Source organism: Mastomys coucha, unplaced genomic scaffold (genome assembly GCF_008632895.1).
Source record: "Mastomys coucha isolate ucsf_1 unplaced genomic scaffold, UCSF_Mcou_1 pScaffold11, whole genome shotgun sequence".
NCBI classification, from domain to species: Eukaryota; Metazoa; Chordata; class Mammalia; order Rodentia; family Muridae; genus Mastomys; species Mastomys coucha.
Genome location: NW_022196893.1, coordinates 21,521,851 through 21,539,371, shown reverse-complemented (window position 1 = coordinate 21,539,371; position 17,521 = coordinate 21,521,851). Strand labels below are relative to the sequence as shown.

The window sequence follows — 17,521 nt, the reverse complement described above, 5'->3', positions numbered from 1 at the left end:
TACTGACTCTACTCCTCCATTACAGATAACCTGGAACCATTCATTGACACTCACTGTTACTGACTCTAACCTGGAACAATGTCCCTGCTTGCAAAGCAGTAGGCGTTTATTTTACTCTGACTTGTATTTTGGGGGTGAAATTTTATTATGAAATGAAGCACACAAGTCCACCCATGCTGTGTTCTGGTTTGTTGACACTAAACCTAGAGATGCATATACAGACTATGTTACTTCTCTGAACTCAACTTCTTTAGTCATGTAGCCCTAATAGTCATGTAGCCCTAATAATATGTGAATTATATTTTGTGGCATAGAAAAATACGTGAAAATGTAAAGATACAGGAAAATATGTTTGCTTCAATTCCCACATGCATGTCACCATTAAACCATTTCCCTAGAGTTTTGGTTGCTGTCTGCTGAGAGGCACCAAACACCTTTGTCAGGCGACAGCTATTATGTTTTCTTCTCTGCTGTCACCCTTTGTCCTTCTGTCCTCCTATACTGGCACTGTGGGTTCATGGTTGCTGCTCATTCCCTCCCTGGCACTCATTGCAGTGGCTGTTTCAGGAGCAGCTATGTCAATGTACCAGGAAATGGAAAATAACTAAGGCAGGCTGACTGATACCATGTGACTTCAACTCCCTAGATACTACAGCTCTCACAAAAACCAAATTATTCTTTAAATCATGAAGGTGTGCTGCAAGATTGAGTTAAATAGTACTTTATTAAAATTCCAGAAGTTTAGTTCAAATGAAATCCCAATTTCGTATGTCTGAAAACCTATAACAAGGAGGACTGGGAAGGGTTGACTGCAGGAGCTCAAGGAAAGTGACCCACACATTCCATTCTCTCTGTTCATGTGCATTTCTGAAGGCATGTAACTCCCTTGGTTTATTTCATTGAGCTGTCTCATATAATGCTTTCCATTTGATAGTAGGCTACTTTTTGTACTGTGATCTGTTTCATTATATAAGAAAAAATAAATAAAGGAAGATTCATTACTTCATTAGTCACACACACACACACACACATCACACACACGCAAAGAATACATATTGTTGGCTTTTAAAGTTTCTCTTGTAAATGTATAGCTTGTAAAAAATATGTATGCTAATTTTAGATAGTTCAGAACTAATGAACAGACCAACTATCCTACGAAAAAAATCAAGTGTGGTTCCCGATTTCTGTCACGTAGAGAGCTGAGACTACTCTGCTAACATGCCGACACTGATGCCCATCCACAGCACACCAGGGAGCAGTGGCCATCCAGTGAGCAGTGGCCATCCAGTGAGCAGTGGCCAGCAAATGGCTGCGAGGATCATCCCTCCTTAGTACACCTGTGCCAAGTAGCCAGCAAATAGCTGCAAATGACTTTCTGAATTGCTTTGGATTTAGTTGATTAATACTGATACAGTCTTATTGCTGTTACAAAGTGTCTGAGAAAGCAGCTAAGGGAGGGATGGTTCATTTTGGCCCACAGTTGAGAGGAATGCTGTCTGTCTGTCTTGGTAGGAATGCTGTCTGTCTTGGTACAGATGACACGTTAGTGCCAGCAGCTTTGTTTGAGATGCTGACCAGGAAGCACAGACTGGCAGAAGCCAGTGTTTACCTGCAGTGTCTCTTTCACTTTTCCATTTAGTTCGCAGCTAGGCCACACACATTCAGGGAGGGTCTTCCTCCTTCTTCAATCATGCTTGATTAGAAACCTCAAAGGTGCATGAAGAGGTGAGTCTCCTAGGTGACAGGCAGCTGAAAAGGAAGATTCACCAGCACAGCTGATGGTACTGAGCCAGAGAATAAGTACAACTCAGCTCTGAGCACCTGCTCTCTGGGCTCGGTGTTGGAACTCTTGCTTGGTGTGCTGGAGGCCTTGGGTTCAGTGCCTAGCACTGCAAAGGAAAGCATATTATCTTAGAAACTGCACATTATGAGAGACTTACAGTTCCATTTTCCAGTTCATAGGGAGAATGTAGGGAAGAAGGGAAGGTGGGATGGGTAAAGATAGAGATACATAGGTGATAGGTAGGTAGATAGATAGATACATAGATTCATAGATTCATAGATATGTAGAAAGTTATAAAGACAGATGATAGGTAGATACATACATACATACATACATACATACATACATGCATAGAGATAGATATAAAGATAGGCATAAAGATAGATGATAGGTAGGTAGGTAGGCAGGCAGGTAGGTAGGTAGGTAGGTAGGTAGGTAGGTAGGCAGGTAGGTAGGTAGGTAGGTAGGTAGGTAGGTAGATATATAGACAGACAGACAGAAAGACAGATAGAATCTCCCTGTATTCCTGATGCCACTGGTCCAGACTGTTATCACTCCGATTGTCCCACTTACCCTTTGCCTTTCTGATTGTGTTGAATATTTGTCAGTTTTGCACCATAGCCCCCCTTTGTCTCTGGGACCTAATGTGTAAAGCTTGGTGTTTTCTTTGACTTTTCCCAGCTCTCAAATGATACGTACCATGTCTCAAAAATACACGACCGTTGTAATGGTAAACTTTATTGTTGGTAGAAAAGGCTGCATGCTCCACAGTGAGTTTGAGTAAGGCATGGTGGTGCCCCGTCACTGTGTGAGATGTGCCAGGGTGCAGAAGAGAGGAGAAGGGATCTCCATGGAGACTGAACCCCACAAAGAGATTCATGAGTCTAGATTTGACTAACCCAGTAAAATATTTCTTGATTAGTCAGACCGTGGTAATCATGAAATGTATAACATGAACACACTATTACTTTGAAGGGTTTCAACATTTTTGAGGGGTAAATAAATTATTTCATTTGTTCTGATTTTTCCAATGTGTCCATTCCAATCTTCCCCCTTGCCTAACAACGGCGTGAAGTCCTAACTTTATGAACTTTCAATCACTTCTGTTGTTTAATAGAATCATCTTATTCCTTTTTCAGGGGCTCTTTACTTTTAAACATTTTTTTACTTTCCCCTCACTTGTTGCAGGACGTCCAGGAGAGAAGGAAGCACAGAAAAGGGGAGAGGGTGTTCATAGGCAGAGGTGTGGGCTTTAATCCTCCAAAAGAATGTAGAGCTTCCCTAAGCATCAGCCTCAGGGATACTGAGAGCACCTTCTCCTAGCGAGCGACCTGGAACCAAGCAGTCTCGGGGTACAGAAGTCCTTTTTAGAGCCTTTCTTGTTCTTTCCCACAGGTGCCCTAAGTGTGGGCTTGCCATCTCTGGCTAGGCCAGATTTGTCTTCCACTCCTCCCAGGAAGCTCAGGTTCTAAAGCTGACTCCACCCATCATCTTGGAGGGTAGAAGGAAACCCCCCGCCCCTTTGACCCTGCACAGAAGGGAATGGAGAACGGTCCTTTTAGGAATACCGAACTGGTCACTGGGCCCTGTACTGGTTTGTCTCCAAGGATATCGGTAGCTCTTGTGCTGTGCATCATGGGATACTTAGAATAAGATTCCACTTGGCATGATAGTTGCAACTGACTAAACACAAATGGTTGTAGCTAGCATTTGCTCATCCTTGTTAGAAATATAACTTCTAAGATGCACCCAAATGGGAGACGGTCAGTTAAAACTCTCTCCTCTCTCTCACCTAAATACAATGAAAAGTGGAATTCGCTGAGTGTACTGGTGTGGCTTGCATGCCGTATGTGCTCACTGGACTCAATAGTCCCTGTGTACCCCGTGTAAGACTTATGCCCAGAATCTCCACTGTGTCCAGTATACACTGAATGCCTGAGAGTTCATGACTCTCATTATAGCAAGCTTCGATACCTGGAAGCAGTTGTTGACAAAACTACCTTCAATAAAATTCCTACTTGGGACTCAAAGGAGTGACCTCCTGGATGGCTGCTGGGCTTCCCGGCCTGGCTTTTACTGTCTTCTGTGTGCAGACAGCCACTAAGCAACCTTGTAGCCATGTAGAGTACACCGCTGTGTTCTAAGCTGTGAGGACCAGACAGTCGTTCTATTTTTAATAAAGTTAGAAGGAAAACTCCATTAAGAAAGAAACAGAGCTGGGCCTGGTGGCTCGTGCTTGAATTCAGCTGCTCAAGAGGCTCTACTGACACTTTACTCAAGACAACAACAAAGAGTTAAATGGAAATAAAAAAAGGATTAGGAATCTGGGTACTCGGCTCTGTCCTACAGTACTTTGCCATATATATATAAGTGTATATATACATATCTATATGTGTGTGTGTATATATGTTTATGTATATGTATATGCATATGCTTATGTATATGTATATGCTTATGTATATGTATATGGTTATGTATATGTATATGCTTATGTATATATATCTGGGTTATTTTCTGCTCCTGAAACAGGAACAACAGCAACAGCAGCAAAAAGAATAATCATAGCCATTTTTAATGCTCTATAAGCTAACAGATAATCTAAGATTACCAAGAGACTACGTAAATTTGCTGACTTTGAGATAATATATAGTAAAAGAGCTTTGCTAAGTAGGCAGAGAAGATTGTTTTTTAAGGAAATGTCATGATGAAAATATGGGCTTTTTAAATTTAATTGAGCATGCCATGCTTCATGGTTCCAGTCCACAGTAGCTTAGAAGATATTTTTCTGAGGTGGAACGTGAGAAAGACCTAGCACAGCTTTGATTCATATCTGGTGCTATTCTGTTTATTTGTTTTAATGTCACCCTTTAAAAATCTCAACCACATCACTCCTTGGATGAGAAGTATTTCTGCGCTAACATCTATAGTTCTGTAGTAGAGGTTAGAGTTTTGCTGATCTAAATTCTGGATCACAACTGTTCAGAGTAGTGAGTGTATCCTGGCATGAAGGACAGGGATGTGCCATTCTTCTGACGTGGCTTTGCATTATAAGACTGTAACCAATTTGCTACTGTTTCACCTGGCAGCAATTATTCCTCTTCCCAGTCTTGGAAAACTTAGTATACTGGACATATTGTGCACAATGGGTATACTGGGCACACTGGGCATCCAGTGAATATTGGGCATACTGGACATCCAGTCTATACTGGGCACACTGGGTACACTGGACCTCCAGTATGTACTGGGCATGCTGAGTATACTGAGCATACTGGTACACCCAATGAACTCTTCTGTTTTCTCTTTTTTCCTATTATTAACTAAGATGTTTTGCTTTGTTTTGTGAAAAGATTAATTTAGATGAGAGGAAAAACTTTAACCTTAATGGTTAAAGTGGCCTTTAAGTTTTGGTAAACTAAAATGGCCTTGAGTTTTGGTAGAAAGTTATGCATGAATGTGAAAGGGTTTGGTTTATAGAAAGACTAGTCCGAGGACAATATTATCTTATAAGAGCCTAGCATGATGATATCACTTTGGTCATGTCCAGTCAGTAGAGTTATCCTGGATTACTTTCTAGGAGATCGTCTGTTTCCAGGAGCAGCTGGCTAAAGCCAAAGCTTATCATGTTCCCACGTAAATTCCTGTTGACAAAATTTATTCCTGTTTACATAAAACACAGTATCCCCATGCCTTGTGATTGGGAAAAAAGGAAGTTGCTGTAAGTCCAGTGAGTTTTCAACCTTAACAATAGCACTTAAACTATCAGGTAAAAATTATAATGTACATGATACACATGTGCTGACAATAAGACACGCTTATTTTCATATCCAGAGAAAAGAATTTCCATTTTAAAGAGGTTTTGAAGTCACTTGAGTGGCATGTGGATGCTTCTGATTCAAAGAACAGATTGATTTGCAATTTCTCCACCAACAGAGGTCATATTTTTGGCTATGTGGAATTCAAGTGACCCAGAGGTATCATGCCTATCATTGGATGCTTAGTAATTTTAAATATGTTGCTTATAACATCCCACTGGTTATTGTTCAAATAAACATTTATGGTTGTGTGTTATTCTAGGAAACATTATTTTTTAGCTGTATTTTTTGTGAGAATAATTTGAATTTCATACTTTAATTTTTCAGATATGATGTTGATTCAAAGAGTCCCAACTTGTCCAAACATGTAAGTTCATATTCTTATTATTATATATTGTTTTATAATATGATCATTTGTATATTAATGCTCTTTTAATAATTTTAAAATGACAAATTTAGATGATAATTTAAAGGAATACTGGAGTCACATTCTGAAGGAGCTTATTGAAAGAAAGTACCTTCTTTTTTTTTTTTTTTTTTTTTTGGTTTTTCGAGACAGGGTTTCTCTCTGTAACCCCGGCTGTCCTGGTACTCACTATGTAGACCAGACCAAGCTGGCCTCGAACTCGGAAATCCGCCTGCCTCCGCCTCCCAAGTGCTAGGATTAAAGGCGTGCGCCACCACCGCCCGGCTTAAGAAAGTACCTTCTTTTGGCAGAATGGATCATTGTTTTTATTTTGTTTAAGATGTGGGCCTATTGTATGTCATATCAGATTGAGCAGTATGAGATAGTGAGCCAGATTGTCTTAGTAGGCTCCACATTGGAGACATTGGGAGGTACATGGGTTCCAGGCAGAGCCATTGTCCTGCCTCCCCATAATTCAACAGAATTTCCTCACATGTCAGTTCCTTAAGAGTGCAAGATGTTAAAAGAAATGCTCCCAACCCAAATTATGAGTACAAGACTTATATGTCCTCAGGTCAAGCCATCCCTGCTTCTTCAGTCTCTTCTCTCCAGATCATTGCTGGTCCCAGCAATAGTGGCGTGCAGTCGGGGAGCAGGAGAGTCTTAGAGCTTAGCATGTTAAGCAGGATAGGTGGAGAAGACGAGAGGAAGGTACTCGGGCAAAGTACTGATTTATCTGCTTGTTACTGATGTGAAAGACTGAAATTAGATCAAACCGGGTAGCAAGGTGTGTTGGCTATTTCTGCTGCTGTGATAGATGGCTTTGACAAACAGCAAATTAAGGGTTTCTTTTGGCTTATAGGTCTGTGTGAAATAGCAGCAAAGACAGGGCAGCAGGAGCCTGAGACAGGACGAGCAGTCAGAAAGCAGAGTGATCACATTTCACTGTGGCAAACTGGGAAGCCCTAAAGGCTGACCCAGTGACATAATCTCTTCAATAAAGGTCCATTTCCCTAAGTAAAGGTCCAATCACCTTCCCAAACAAAGCCCCAACCGGTACCAATTGATCAAATTCAGGAGCACATGAGGGACATTTCACATTCAAACTGTAATAGGAGGGCTAAATGAGGAACATATACAGAGTAATGTTCTGAACAGGGCTCAGGGGTTCAATGTGAACTCTGCTTCTACAGACGTAGCATTAGCAACCAACATTGGGAGGACAGCTAGACACATTCTTTGTTGTATAAACAGAATACTTGGACATACAATATCCGTTATAGCTTACAGAGAGGGATGTTGTTATTTCAAAGAAGAGAAGCATTTATTAAGAGTGTAGTCAAAATCTAGGAGACGGATTTGGGTTGTAAAAAAACCTTTTCTCTAGGTCACTAACAGAGGTATAGTATTTAATTGTATGTTAAAAAACATACTACAATTATGTGAAGGAATACAAAATGATCCATATACACCATGACTCTTCTATAAACTAAGAACATGCTGTAATGCTGCTTTCTTCCATTAGTGGAGGTCACTGTGGTGGGCATGCCACCAGCTCATTAGGATGGGTGCACAGCATTGCACCTGGGCATTGACAATGTTTTCTCTCTATGGGAGTCCCACAGTGTTGTGATTGGGCAATGGAGAATGTGCTGCTCTCTATGGAAGGCTTGTAGCATTGTGACTGGACACTGATAATGTTTTTTCTCTGTAAAAGTTTCATAGCACCAAGACTGGACATTGAGAATGTGTTACTCTCTCTGGTAGATTCATAGCATTGTGACTGGGCATTGACCATGTTTTCTCTTTACAACAGGCTCTGGACAGAGCCTTGTGAATGTGTTTGCATACCTTGCTAATAGAAATTTCTTAGATGTTCTTGGGAAGAATCAGGAAAAGAACCACAGCTTCTAGGCATGATTGTTTCAGTAGAAAGAAAGAACAGAATCCATTCGTTCACATCGATGGGGATCCTCTCAAGAATATGAGTCAGAGTTTGGCTCTCTGGTCCGAAGCTGGGAACTGGAGAGTGGGCAGGGACCAGGGTGTTTTCTCTCTTCTCTGTCCTGAGGTCATGTGATCATTCTATTCAGCACCTCTTCTGAGCTTCATTTCTGTTTATCCATCATCATATGCCTGCCGAAGAGGCCCCCTTCCCCTTTATTGGACATAATATGGGTTTCCATTTACCTGGAAAATAATTTCTGTGTTGCTTGATTGTTTGTTTTGGTTCAAACTGCTCTTCAGAGAGTGAAATATGAGAGCAATTAGAGCCACTTCCATGAGGATGGATGTTTGGAGGCTATGTATGGAAGTACATGTAGGCCCTATCAATGCAGTTGCTTTCCATTCAAAGAAGAAAGTATGAGATATATGCGTGTCCAACATGACTGATATTTTCCTTCAATTGACAGTTATTATTAGACTTTGTGATATAAAACGCCTGCTGTCCACAATATGGGATTGAATATATTTTTTTCAAATATTTTTTTCAAATATTTTTTCAAATATTTTCTCCCCCACAAATAGTCTCATGCTTCTCTCGCTCTAAAATGACTTGAGCGATTGAGCAGATGACTAAGAACATACATTGCTCTTTTGGAGGACCTGAGCTCTGCTCCCAGCACTCACACCAGGCGGCTCACAACCCAGTGTAACTCCAGCTCATGGAGGATAAAGATCTTCTGCCTTCTGTGGTGCCTGTACCCACATTCACATACCTCCACACAGATGCATGCATGCATGCATACATACACATGCCATTAAAAGTAATAATCCTTAAAATTCAAATTTTCAATGTGATAGTGCTTTACCCTCAGCACCCTGTTTCTAATTGTTCATCTTGATTTCTTCCTTTACTTTGCTCTTTGGATTCTAGTTTTTAACTTCTAACACTACTCCGATGTAGTCAAGGTTGTGACCACTCCTCAGCTGTCATTTTATGCATCTTCTTTCCTTTGGAGAGAGCTGACCCTTCTCTTCAGGAAAATAACGTATTTTCCCTAAATTGCCTGGAAATCCCTCTCCACCCCCTAAGACTTTCTACTTTTACAGTGCAAAGCTTCCTTTTCTCTCCTGCCTCCCTGGTCTTAATAGTAATGTTTCTCTTGGTTTCTTATTCCTTTTTATATCAGCTCTCTATGGAACACTTTCTTCTGGCCTTGTGAGATGCCAGAGTGTCTGTCTTTGAACTCACAAACAAACCCAATTTTCAATTGCTTGTTAAATATTTTCCAGTAGATATAAATAGTCTATTGAAAACTAAAACTAAAATGTCTGTGGTTCGTTATCTTTCTTGTGCACCCAATTCTCTGAGTGCCCAATCCCTTTTCAGCTTACAATATGTAATGCACTGTTAAACACTTTCCAATTCACACACACTCCACAGATCGTCACTCTTTTTCATGCCAAAAGAATTATTTCTGTCTTCTTTTTTTATTTTTTTATTAGATATTTTCTTTATTTCTGTCTTCTTGCCTCTCGTGTTGGTTCTCTTTGATGTTCTCCTTGAATGATTGCCTTCCCCATGGTTTACATTATCTAAATCATCTTCATTACTGTATAATATATTTAAAATGTACCCTGGATCCAGTAAGATAGCTCATCAGATAAAGGCACTCACTATTGGCGTGACACACCCTGAGTGATGACTAGGACCTATGTTGTGAAGGAAAAACCTAACTCCTGAAAATTGTCTTAAAAAGAAGACTTTTTTTTTTTTGGCTGTCCTGGAACTCACTCTGTAGACCAGGCTGGTCTTGAAGTCAGAAATCTGCCTGCCTCTGCCTCCCAAGTGCTGGGATTAAAGGCGTGCACCACCACCGCCCAGTGAAAATTGTCTTCTGATCTCCAGCCATGCCCTGCACACATACACACCCAGACATGTATACATGTGCATGTGCACGCATACACACACACACACATGCACATGTGTATGCATATGCACACGTACATGTGCCCACACAAAGTCTAATAAAGAATTAAAAATCCATATATTCAATAGACAATATAAATGAGTTAATAAATGCCTGAGCGTCTAAGTGGATAAAGCATGTCCAAAGGGGGGAAAATAGATGGGTTTGAATTATTGTAAGAATTGCTGGAGATTATTACCTTGAGGTTCGTTAGAAATTAACAATAACACAAACTCTTTGTTATTTGAAAGCACTGAAGTACAGATTTTAGGTAAAAAGCACGTAGTACATCCAACCCTAAGCAATTCATGATGCATTTCGAAAATCCGAGGAGCCAATCAGCAAGCTAGGTCTGTCCCCAGAGAGGCACTCTCTTAACAGCAGAGCTGTCTACCTGCCAACTGTGCAGAGTGAAATACAAGCCACAGTCATTTAGAAAACACTGCTAAGTGCACAAATCCCCATGCGGATGGATTCGCTTAGTTGGTTTTTTTTTTGCAAAAGGGATCTGGTGGCAAATCATTTTTTGGAAACAGATTTTAAAATCGTTGGTTTTGAAATTTGAATTTGGATGATCTGGGGAGGACATGCTTTTTAGGATGACTGTGTTTGTCACTGGATGGTTGAGGACCCTGGGTTAGAATCTCTTTTAGCAGGACATCGTGATGCATGTTATAGACATTCCAGCCCTTAGTCTCTGGGAATTTAAGGCCAGCATACATACAGTCTCTGAATTTAAGGCCAGAAGTTTCAAGCCAGCTAAGGCTACACAGTGAGATTCTGACCCCCAAACAAGAAAAGCCATAATACTGTCAGGGAAATTGGTGATAGAAAGTAGACCTGCAGCTTTGGTTTGGAATATTGTTACATGAGACACAGGTGGAATTTTAATGAGTTTCTCTGGCAGATGGAAAGCTCTCAGTGAGGGAAAATACTGGTTCCAAGTGAAGGGTGATGAAATCCAGGCTCTCATCTCATCATGTGATTGCTTCTTCTAAGGGTTCTCCAAATAAATACTTTTGCTAAAATATTTTCTTCCATGGGTGTTAGTGTGAATAAAAGACAGCATTCTTTGCTTTCAGGAACTAGCAAACACATTTATCTTATTGTTGTTGGTCGAATTACATCCCATATTTTCATTTACAGAATTTCATCAGCTCAGCAATCCATGAAAGGGTTAAGAATAGGCTCATAGTTGGTGTGTCTAGTGTTCTTGTCGGTGTGCCAGACTAGATGACATTAAAACTGTAACAATGTGTAGCCAAGAGGCAAGCCAACATGTTTTTTTTTTTTTTTTTTTTCTTTCTGGATTTCAAAAGGTGGCACAGAAACTCTTGGTTCAGATTTAGTAACAGTTTGCTGGCTTCCTTTGGGCATCCCTCACTGACTTCCAGGGTAGGCTTCCCTGGTCTTTCTTGCATTTCTTAACTATTCTACATATAGACTTCATCCTGTAGGTTAATTTTATTTTACAGTTTGATTTGAAAGTTAAATGCTTGGGCCATGATATGTGTTTTCTCTTAGGAACAAGTTCACAGACAGGACAAGTTTCTTTCATTAGAATGTAAAGTTAAGTGCAGGGGTGCCTTTTGTCTTTCCTGAGACTAAACACCTGCCAAAAGGAAACAAAATTCCTGAATAAAGTCACATAGAGAAGAAAGTATGGGAAAGTTTGGGTAGTTACATCATGGCAAATGACAGGGATTCAGAGACCCTGAAGAGAAACAAGTGCAGGCTATTCCTCTCCAGGGCTCATCCCCAGGAAAACCTTAGGGAGCCCCTGGAGGGTTCATAACCTTGCACAACAAAGCCACTGTGTCGGGAGCCAGTGTTCAGATATGTGAGACCACGAGGGGGAATTGCATATTAAAACTATAATGCTAAATTGATCTGCAAGTGACTGAACTGAATTGTAATGTATGTATCCATACAGTCAGTTCAGCAGTAAACATGATAAGTCAACTCTTGTACCATGAGAGCAGAGAGAGCAGTCACCAGTACAAAGTGTGCCCTGTCTCCAACGGCTAACACTTCATGACTGTGGAGGTAGGGTGGGCAGATGTATCCAGCGAAGACGGGTGCGAACACATGATTCAAATGAGTATTTTCCTTATAGCACATATGCTGATGGCTACAGATAGCATAACTGAGGGAGAATGTGTGTGTGTGTGTGTGTGTGTGAGAGAGAGAGAGAGAGAGAGAGACAGAGACAGAGAGAGAGACAGAGAGAGAGACAGACAGACAGACAGACAGACAAGCAGACAGACAGACAGACAGAGCTCTACAGTCTGAGATTCTCCTTTACCAGGCACTGTGGCAGGGCTATCATTCTCATGAGTATGTACTTCCTGAGTATATAGTTTACAGGAGAGAAGAAGGGAGGTGCTGAAAAGCTTAGCAAGGCAGAATTTCAAAATGAAAGAGAGAGGCAATACAAAGTTCCCTCAGGAAGGGATATAGTATACTGTGGCCATGTGACATGAGAGCCTGGTGGTTCATTTGAAACGGGCATATACATGTAGGATGAAGAGATTTACAGGCCATGCCCCTAAGGGTTCTAAATTTTTGTTGTTGTATGCTCCTGGAGAGCGATGTGATTTGATTTGTGCGTTTCAATGATGTGAGCCTGCCGAAGTGAAGAATGAGCAAAATCGGAATCAAGGATAACACTTACGGATCTGTTGTCATTTGACTGCATGAGTCACATTTGACAATTAAAACCACTGGAACGGGAAGAAGCAGTCCCATCTGGAATGCATTATGGCTGTTTGATTACAGATGAATTCCCTGGTGGCTGTGAAATTAGAGAAGTTGCTTGGCTCTCTTGAGCATTGGTGAGAGTACCTGGGTAAACAGTGAAGTCTACTGCAGAGGTGTCTGAGGCCAGGGATGCAGGGTGAGGTACAGGTGGTAGGGACAAGTTGATGCTAACTTTGAATTGACACTCAGTAAGTCTTTACATGCACATGTTGTCTAGGTGATGCTCAGAGACTAGAGGCAGGGTTCTGGAAAATACCAATTGAGAGTATTAGAATTTAGGCTATTTTAAAGAGAATACAGTGGAGAAAACCAGAGAACGGGTTCTTAAGTCAACAGAAGCCTTTAAAGTTCTGTAGCGGGATATTAGCTACAAACATCATTTTCAAAGCCTGTTGCTACATGCCTCTGTCTGGTCCCCGCCCACCCAGTGCTTTCCACTTCCTTGTTTGCTCTGTTCCACCCCCTTGATTCTTTCCCTCTGGTATCATTGTTGCCTCATATACACTGTTGTCTCTTGAACAATGTTGCTCTTGAGATTTTTCTACCCGTAAGCTTCTGTCTCTGACATTTGTCTGGTTCTCTTTCTCACTTTAATCAGTGACTTTTGGAGGATTGCATACATGAGCCCAGAGAATTTATCTCTTCTCTACCTTCTTCGCTTCCTCTAACTCCTTCTGGTCTCCGACCCTCTCAGATACTTAAAAAAAAATTATTAATTCATTTCCCCCCTTCAACCCCTCCCATGTCTCTGTAGCCACTCCTTTTCAAATTCATGACCTCTTTTTCTTCAATTATTATATGCACGTGAGTACATGTATACACTCATGTGTCAATAAATATATGAATACAAGCTGCTGAGTCTGTTTAATGTTTCTTGTACGCATTTTTTAGGGCTTACTACTTGGTATTGGATCCATTTAGGAAGTTTATTCTGGGGGTGACTAATCCTTCTCAGCAACTGATAATTCCCTGTACTTCTTCATATATGGGCAAGACATGGTCAGATTTTTCCAAATCATGTTTGCATGTCATCCACATTTTCATTCATGGTTGTCTTGGTTTAGATAGCTGTTCTGTTGAGATGTCATGGGCATAGTATCCCTGTCATATATAGAAGACACAATCTCCCAGCAGACTTCTGGTTCTTTTGGCTCTTCTACAATCTTTCTCTCCCCTCTTCTTTCCCCGCAGTATTTTCTGCACCTAGGTGTAGGAGTTGTGGAAATATCAGTTGGGGCAGGCACTCATGGTCAGTTCTGCCTTTTGCCCTTGTTGCTTTCTGTAATGGTCTCCATCTCCTGGGGGTAGGGAGGGAAACCTCTTTGAGAGTTGAGAGTAAACACACTATTGCCATTTCCCCAAACCTGGGCAATTCCTAACTACGCCTTACACCTACAGGTGAGTGTAACTCTCAGATATGTTCTTTATGCGCACCATTAAAAGAGTCTCTGTGTAACTGTCCCCCATGTTACCCTCTGATGTCTGTGGGTTAAAAGCTTTCTGATCCATGTTTGCTGATGAGCTCTAGCCTCATTAACATACCTGGAAGTTTGCTATTCTGTATGTGGGTTAGGTTTCCAATCCTCATGTTAGTACAATCTTCTAGAATCTGTTTTACACTCTTGAGTCAAACATAGAATTACTACCTGATCTTGGCTGCGTGATTGTTACTCACATCCTTATGAACTTGGATGAACTGGCATTGTTTATGTGGAAAATTGGCTGTTATTCAGGACTTAGTATCAATAGAGGTCCTGCTGATGATGTTACATAATATTTAATATCATTACTTAGTAACTAACATTAAAGTATCTCATACTGAACAATTATTAGTAAATATTCCATAGTATTCTTAGTCTTTTAGGTATTTGCTTGTTCCTTACTGCCAGTGAGGAAATGAACTACAGCATGTTACTTTTCAGATAGCTTAGTTGAGAATTAGTGTTTTATTGAAGATAATGTGTTTCCAAGAGGTGCTATTTACACTATTTCCATGTGTACTATTTTACACATGAAGGTTCTGCTATGTGTGAATTTCATTGCTTTTTAAAATGTATCTTATATATTTGTGATGATTTTGAAAATGATTGGCTTTAATCAGTGACTGCCAATTTGCTGGAACCTTAATTTTCAGACAGTGGCTTAATTAACTACCTTAATTGGTACTCTTAAAATGACAAAAATATATTGAAAATCATCAGTCCAAAGGGTAAATAGATAAATCTAGTTGGGTAAAATTTTTTTAGCTTTCCTCTGTAAGTTAGTTTAGAAGATTTTGTTAGGATATTGGGAAGAGGATTAACTACTGTGGTTCATCATTGTTCTTTTATTAAAGATAAAAACCCTGGGTATGAAGATAAAAAGCTGTTTTGCTCTATTGTTAAACTGCAACCAATTATTTCTATTAAAATATTGACCTCATTTTTTCAATGGTGAACTTTCTCATGTCCCAAATGCTATGACTGTGCCAATAATCAAGAATCACTACTGAAACAATGTAGTACTTTGTTTGGCTATTCAAAGTGGTTGCCATAGTAAATGCAGTATATGATATAACTAACAACTCATTCTCCATTGTAATTTATGCAGTTTATAAAATAAAATAAATAGAAATGAGTTAGGAAATATTAGAAAGGCATTCCAGTAATAAATGTTAGCAGGCAACACCAGTGATATGGTCTTTCTGGATAGAATTTTTCATTATCTCAATTTTACTGCATTAAGTTAAAAATACTACAAATGCAAGACATTTTAAACATTCATTTTTTCCCCTTGAGTACATATATAGATGTGCTAAAAATTGGTTACATGATGTCAAAAATGTATAAAAGCAAATCACAACTCATGTGAAGAAATCTAATGGTTAGGTCATGAGCAGTTGACTGTCCGCAGTGACTTTGTTGAATTAAAGTGGACCATTAACACAACACTGCATGACTTTTATCTTAAATCACGTATTAATTAGGGAACTTATGTATGCAGATATGCATCAATCCCTGATAAAGTAGGGAAACCATTTCAAAGTTATTGTTAGTAGAACTGTGGAGAAAAAGATGTCATGCTGGGAGATGCTAGTGAAATTGCTTGGTATTAGGTTTGTGATGTGCTGTGTGTGTTAGACGTAAAGTCAGAAACATCGTCTTTCGGGTAAAACTTCTGGATTCACTGTGCTCCTGCTCTCTGAACGTCCTTCTGCACATGTATGCTTATGTGTGCAACATGAAGGATGAGTGGGTGTGTAAGATACATCTACATTGCATCATAGCACGTTCACTGGCCTTACATGACTGGAATTGGAACAGAAGATGTTTTATTTAGATAGTTGTAGTAGTATCCCAGAATTGGGTTCTTGTAGCAAGTAGTGTATTATTAGTGTGTAATATTAGTATGTAATAATCCTTTAGCCAGGGGATAGGAGGATTATTTTCCAGACTTATATTCCAAGTGCTTTGTATATATTATCTATAGTTGTTTTCTTAAATAATCCTCCCAGGAATACACGCAGTAGGAATTATTGTGTCCTTTTTGTAGATCGGACTACTGAAGTATAGGAACATCAATTGGTACATGGTTCAGTTTGTATATGAGTGCAGACAACAAAGACATATGTCATTCTATTCAAAGGTAGTATGCTATATTGTAAACTCACTGAGTGTGTGTGTGTGTGTGTGTGTGTGTGTGTGTGTGTGTGCACGCCCGTGCACGTGTCTATGGCAATCAAATAAATCATGTATAGGAACCATTTAGTATTTGTACCTAAACAACTCAAATTAGTTCTTTTACTGCAGTTTCCCTTTAACCTCTAAAAATATTTTTATTTATGTATTTTGTGAGTCTGTGTGTGTGTGTGTGTGTGTGTGTGTGTGTGCCATTGTATGTATGTGGAGATTGGAGGATAGCTGAAAAGATTCATTTCTCGCTTGCTATCATGTGGGTTCCAGGGCTGTCCCAGAAGCCAGCAACCCTCTGAGCCATCTCCCTGTTTCTAGAGCTTTCTTTTCCTATGTGTAGAATTTCTAAAGCTCAGGGAAGAAGTGAAATGAAAGTAGAGAGTGCAGACTAGTCTGAAGCTACAATATGAGATACAATTTAGACAACAGAACATATTTGTCCTCCATACTTAGGAAATAATTAAAAGAGTAAATCTGAAGAATAAGAATATTATGCTGTGTCTAGACCTAAGATACAAGAGTGCTTGTGTATAGTTAACAGGACGCAGGTTGCGGGGACTTTGAGTCTTAGTTGTCACAAACACAGATGCAGATTGTGGTGGGAGTAATCTGAGCACACCCACTGGCTACTTTCTTCCTGCTTTTTATCCTTGCTGTTATCTAATCCTTGCTACTATCTCCTCTCCTTGTGTTAATCTCTCTTTTATTTTTTTGCCATCAGCATATTGAGGGTAATAGCTGCATAGATTTTAAGTTTCAATGAATCCTAGGTATGAACAGAATGGTTTTCATATATTATGAACCTATTTAAACTATAAAGTAATGAATTTAATAAATATTTACTGTTCTTGGGGTCATTTTAGGGAGAATCCAGTAGCTATTATTATGGTCTACATTAAAGCATTTCTCAGCTGCCTAAGACTCTCCAGGCTAGATTTGGTCTGTAGGGGTGTAACATTGTAGAAGAGGCTGCATTTATTCCTGGAAATATCATCACGATCTAATTATAATGATTCCACAACTGGGTCACACAGCAGCAGCCTAAGAAGCAGTGACACAGCTTGTGGTGTAGCTTGTTTTTATTTCCATCTCTACCTACAGCCAAAAAAATACCTAAAAATACCCACCGAAAGACACTAATTATTTACACATGAGTGTACTGTAAAAATGCATAG

At 39.8% G+C, this 17,521-nt stretch overlaps 1 protein-coding gene across 2 annotated transcripts in view; it reads left to right on the top strand.

Moving 5' to 3' along the window:
- Positions 1-17,521, top strand: part of Cpne8 (copine 8) — a 176,744-nt gene that overhangs the window by 52,187 nt on the left and 107,036 nt on the right. For both annotated transcript variants that reach the window (XM_031353136.1, XM_031353145.1), the window contains exon 5: positions 5,923-5,962. In XM_031353136.1, coding sequence (XP_031208996.1) covers positions 5,923-5,962 — 40 coding nt within the window. The remainder of the gene's footprint in view (positions 1-5,922; positions 5,963-17,521) is intronic.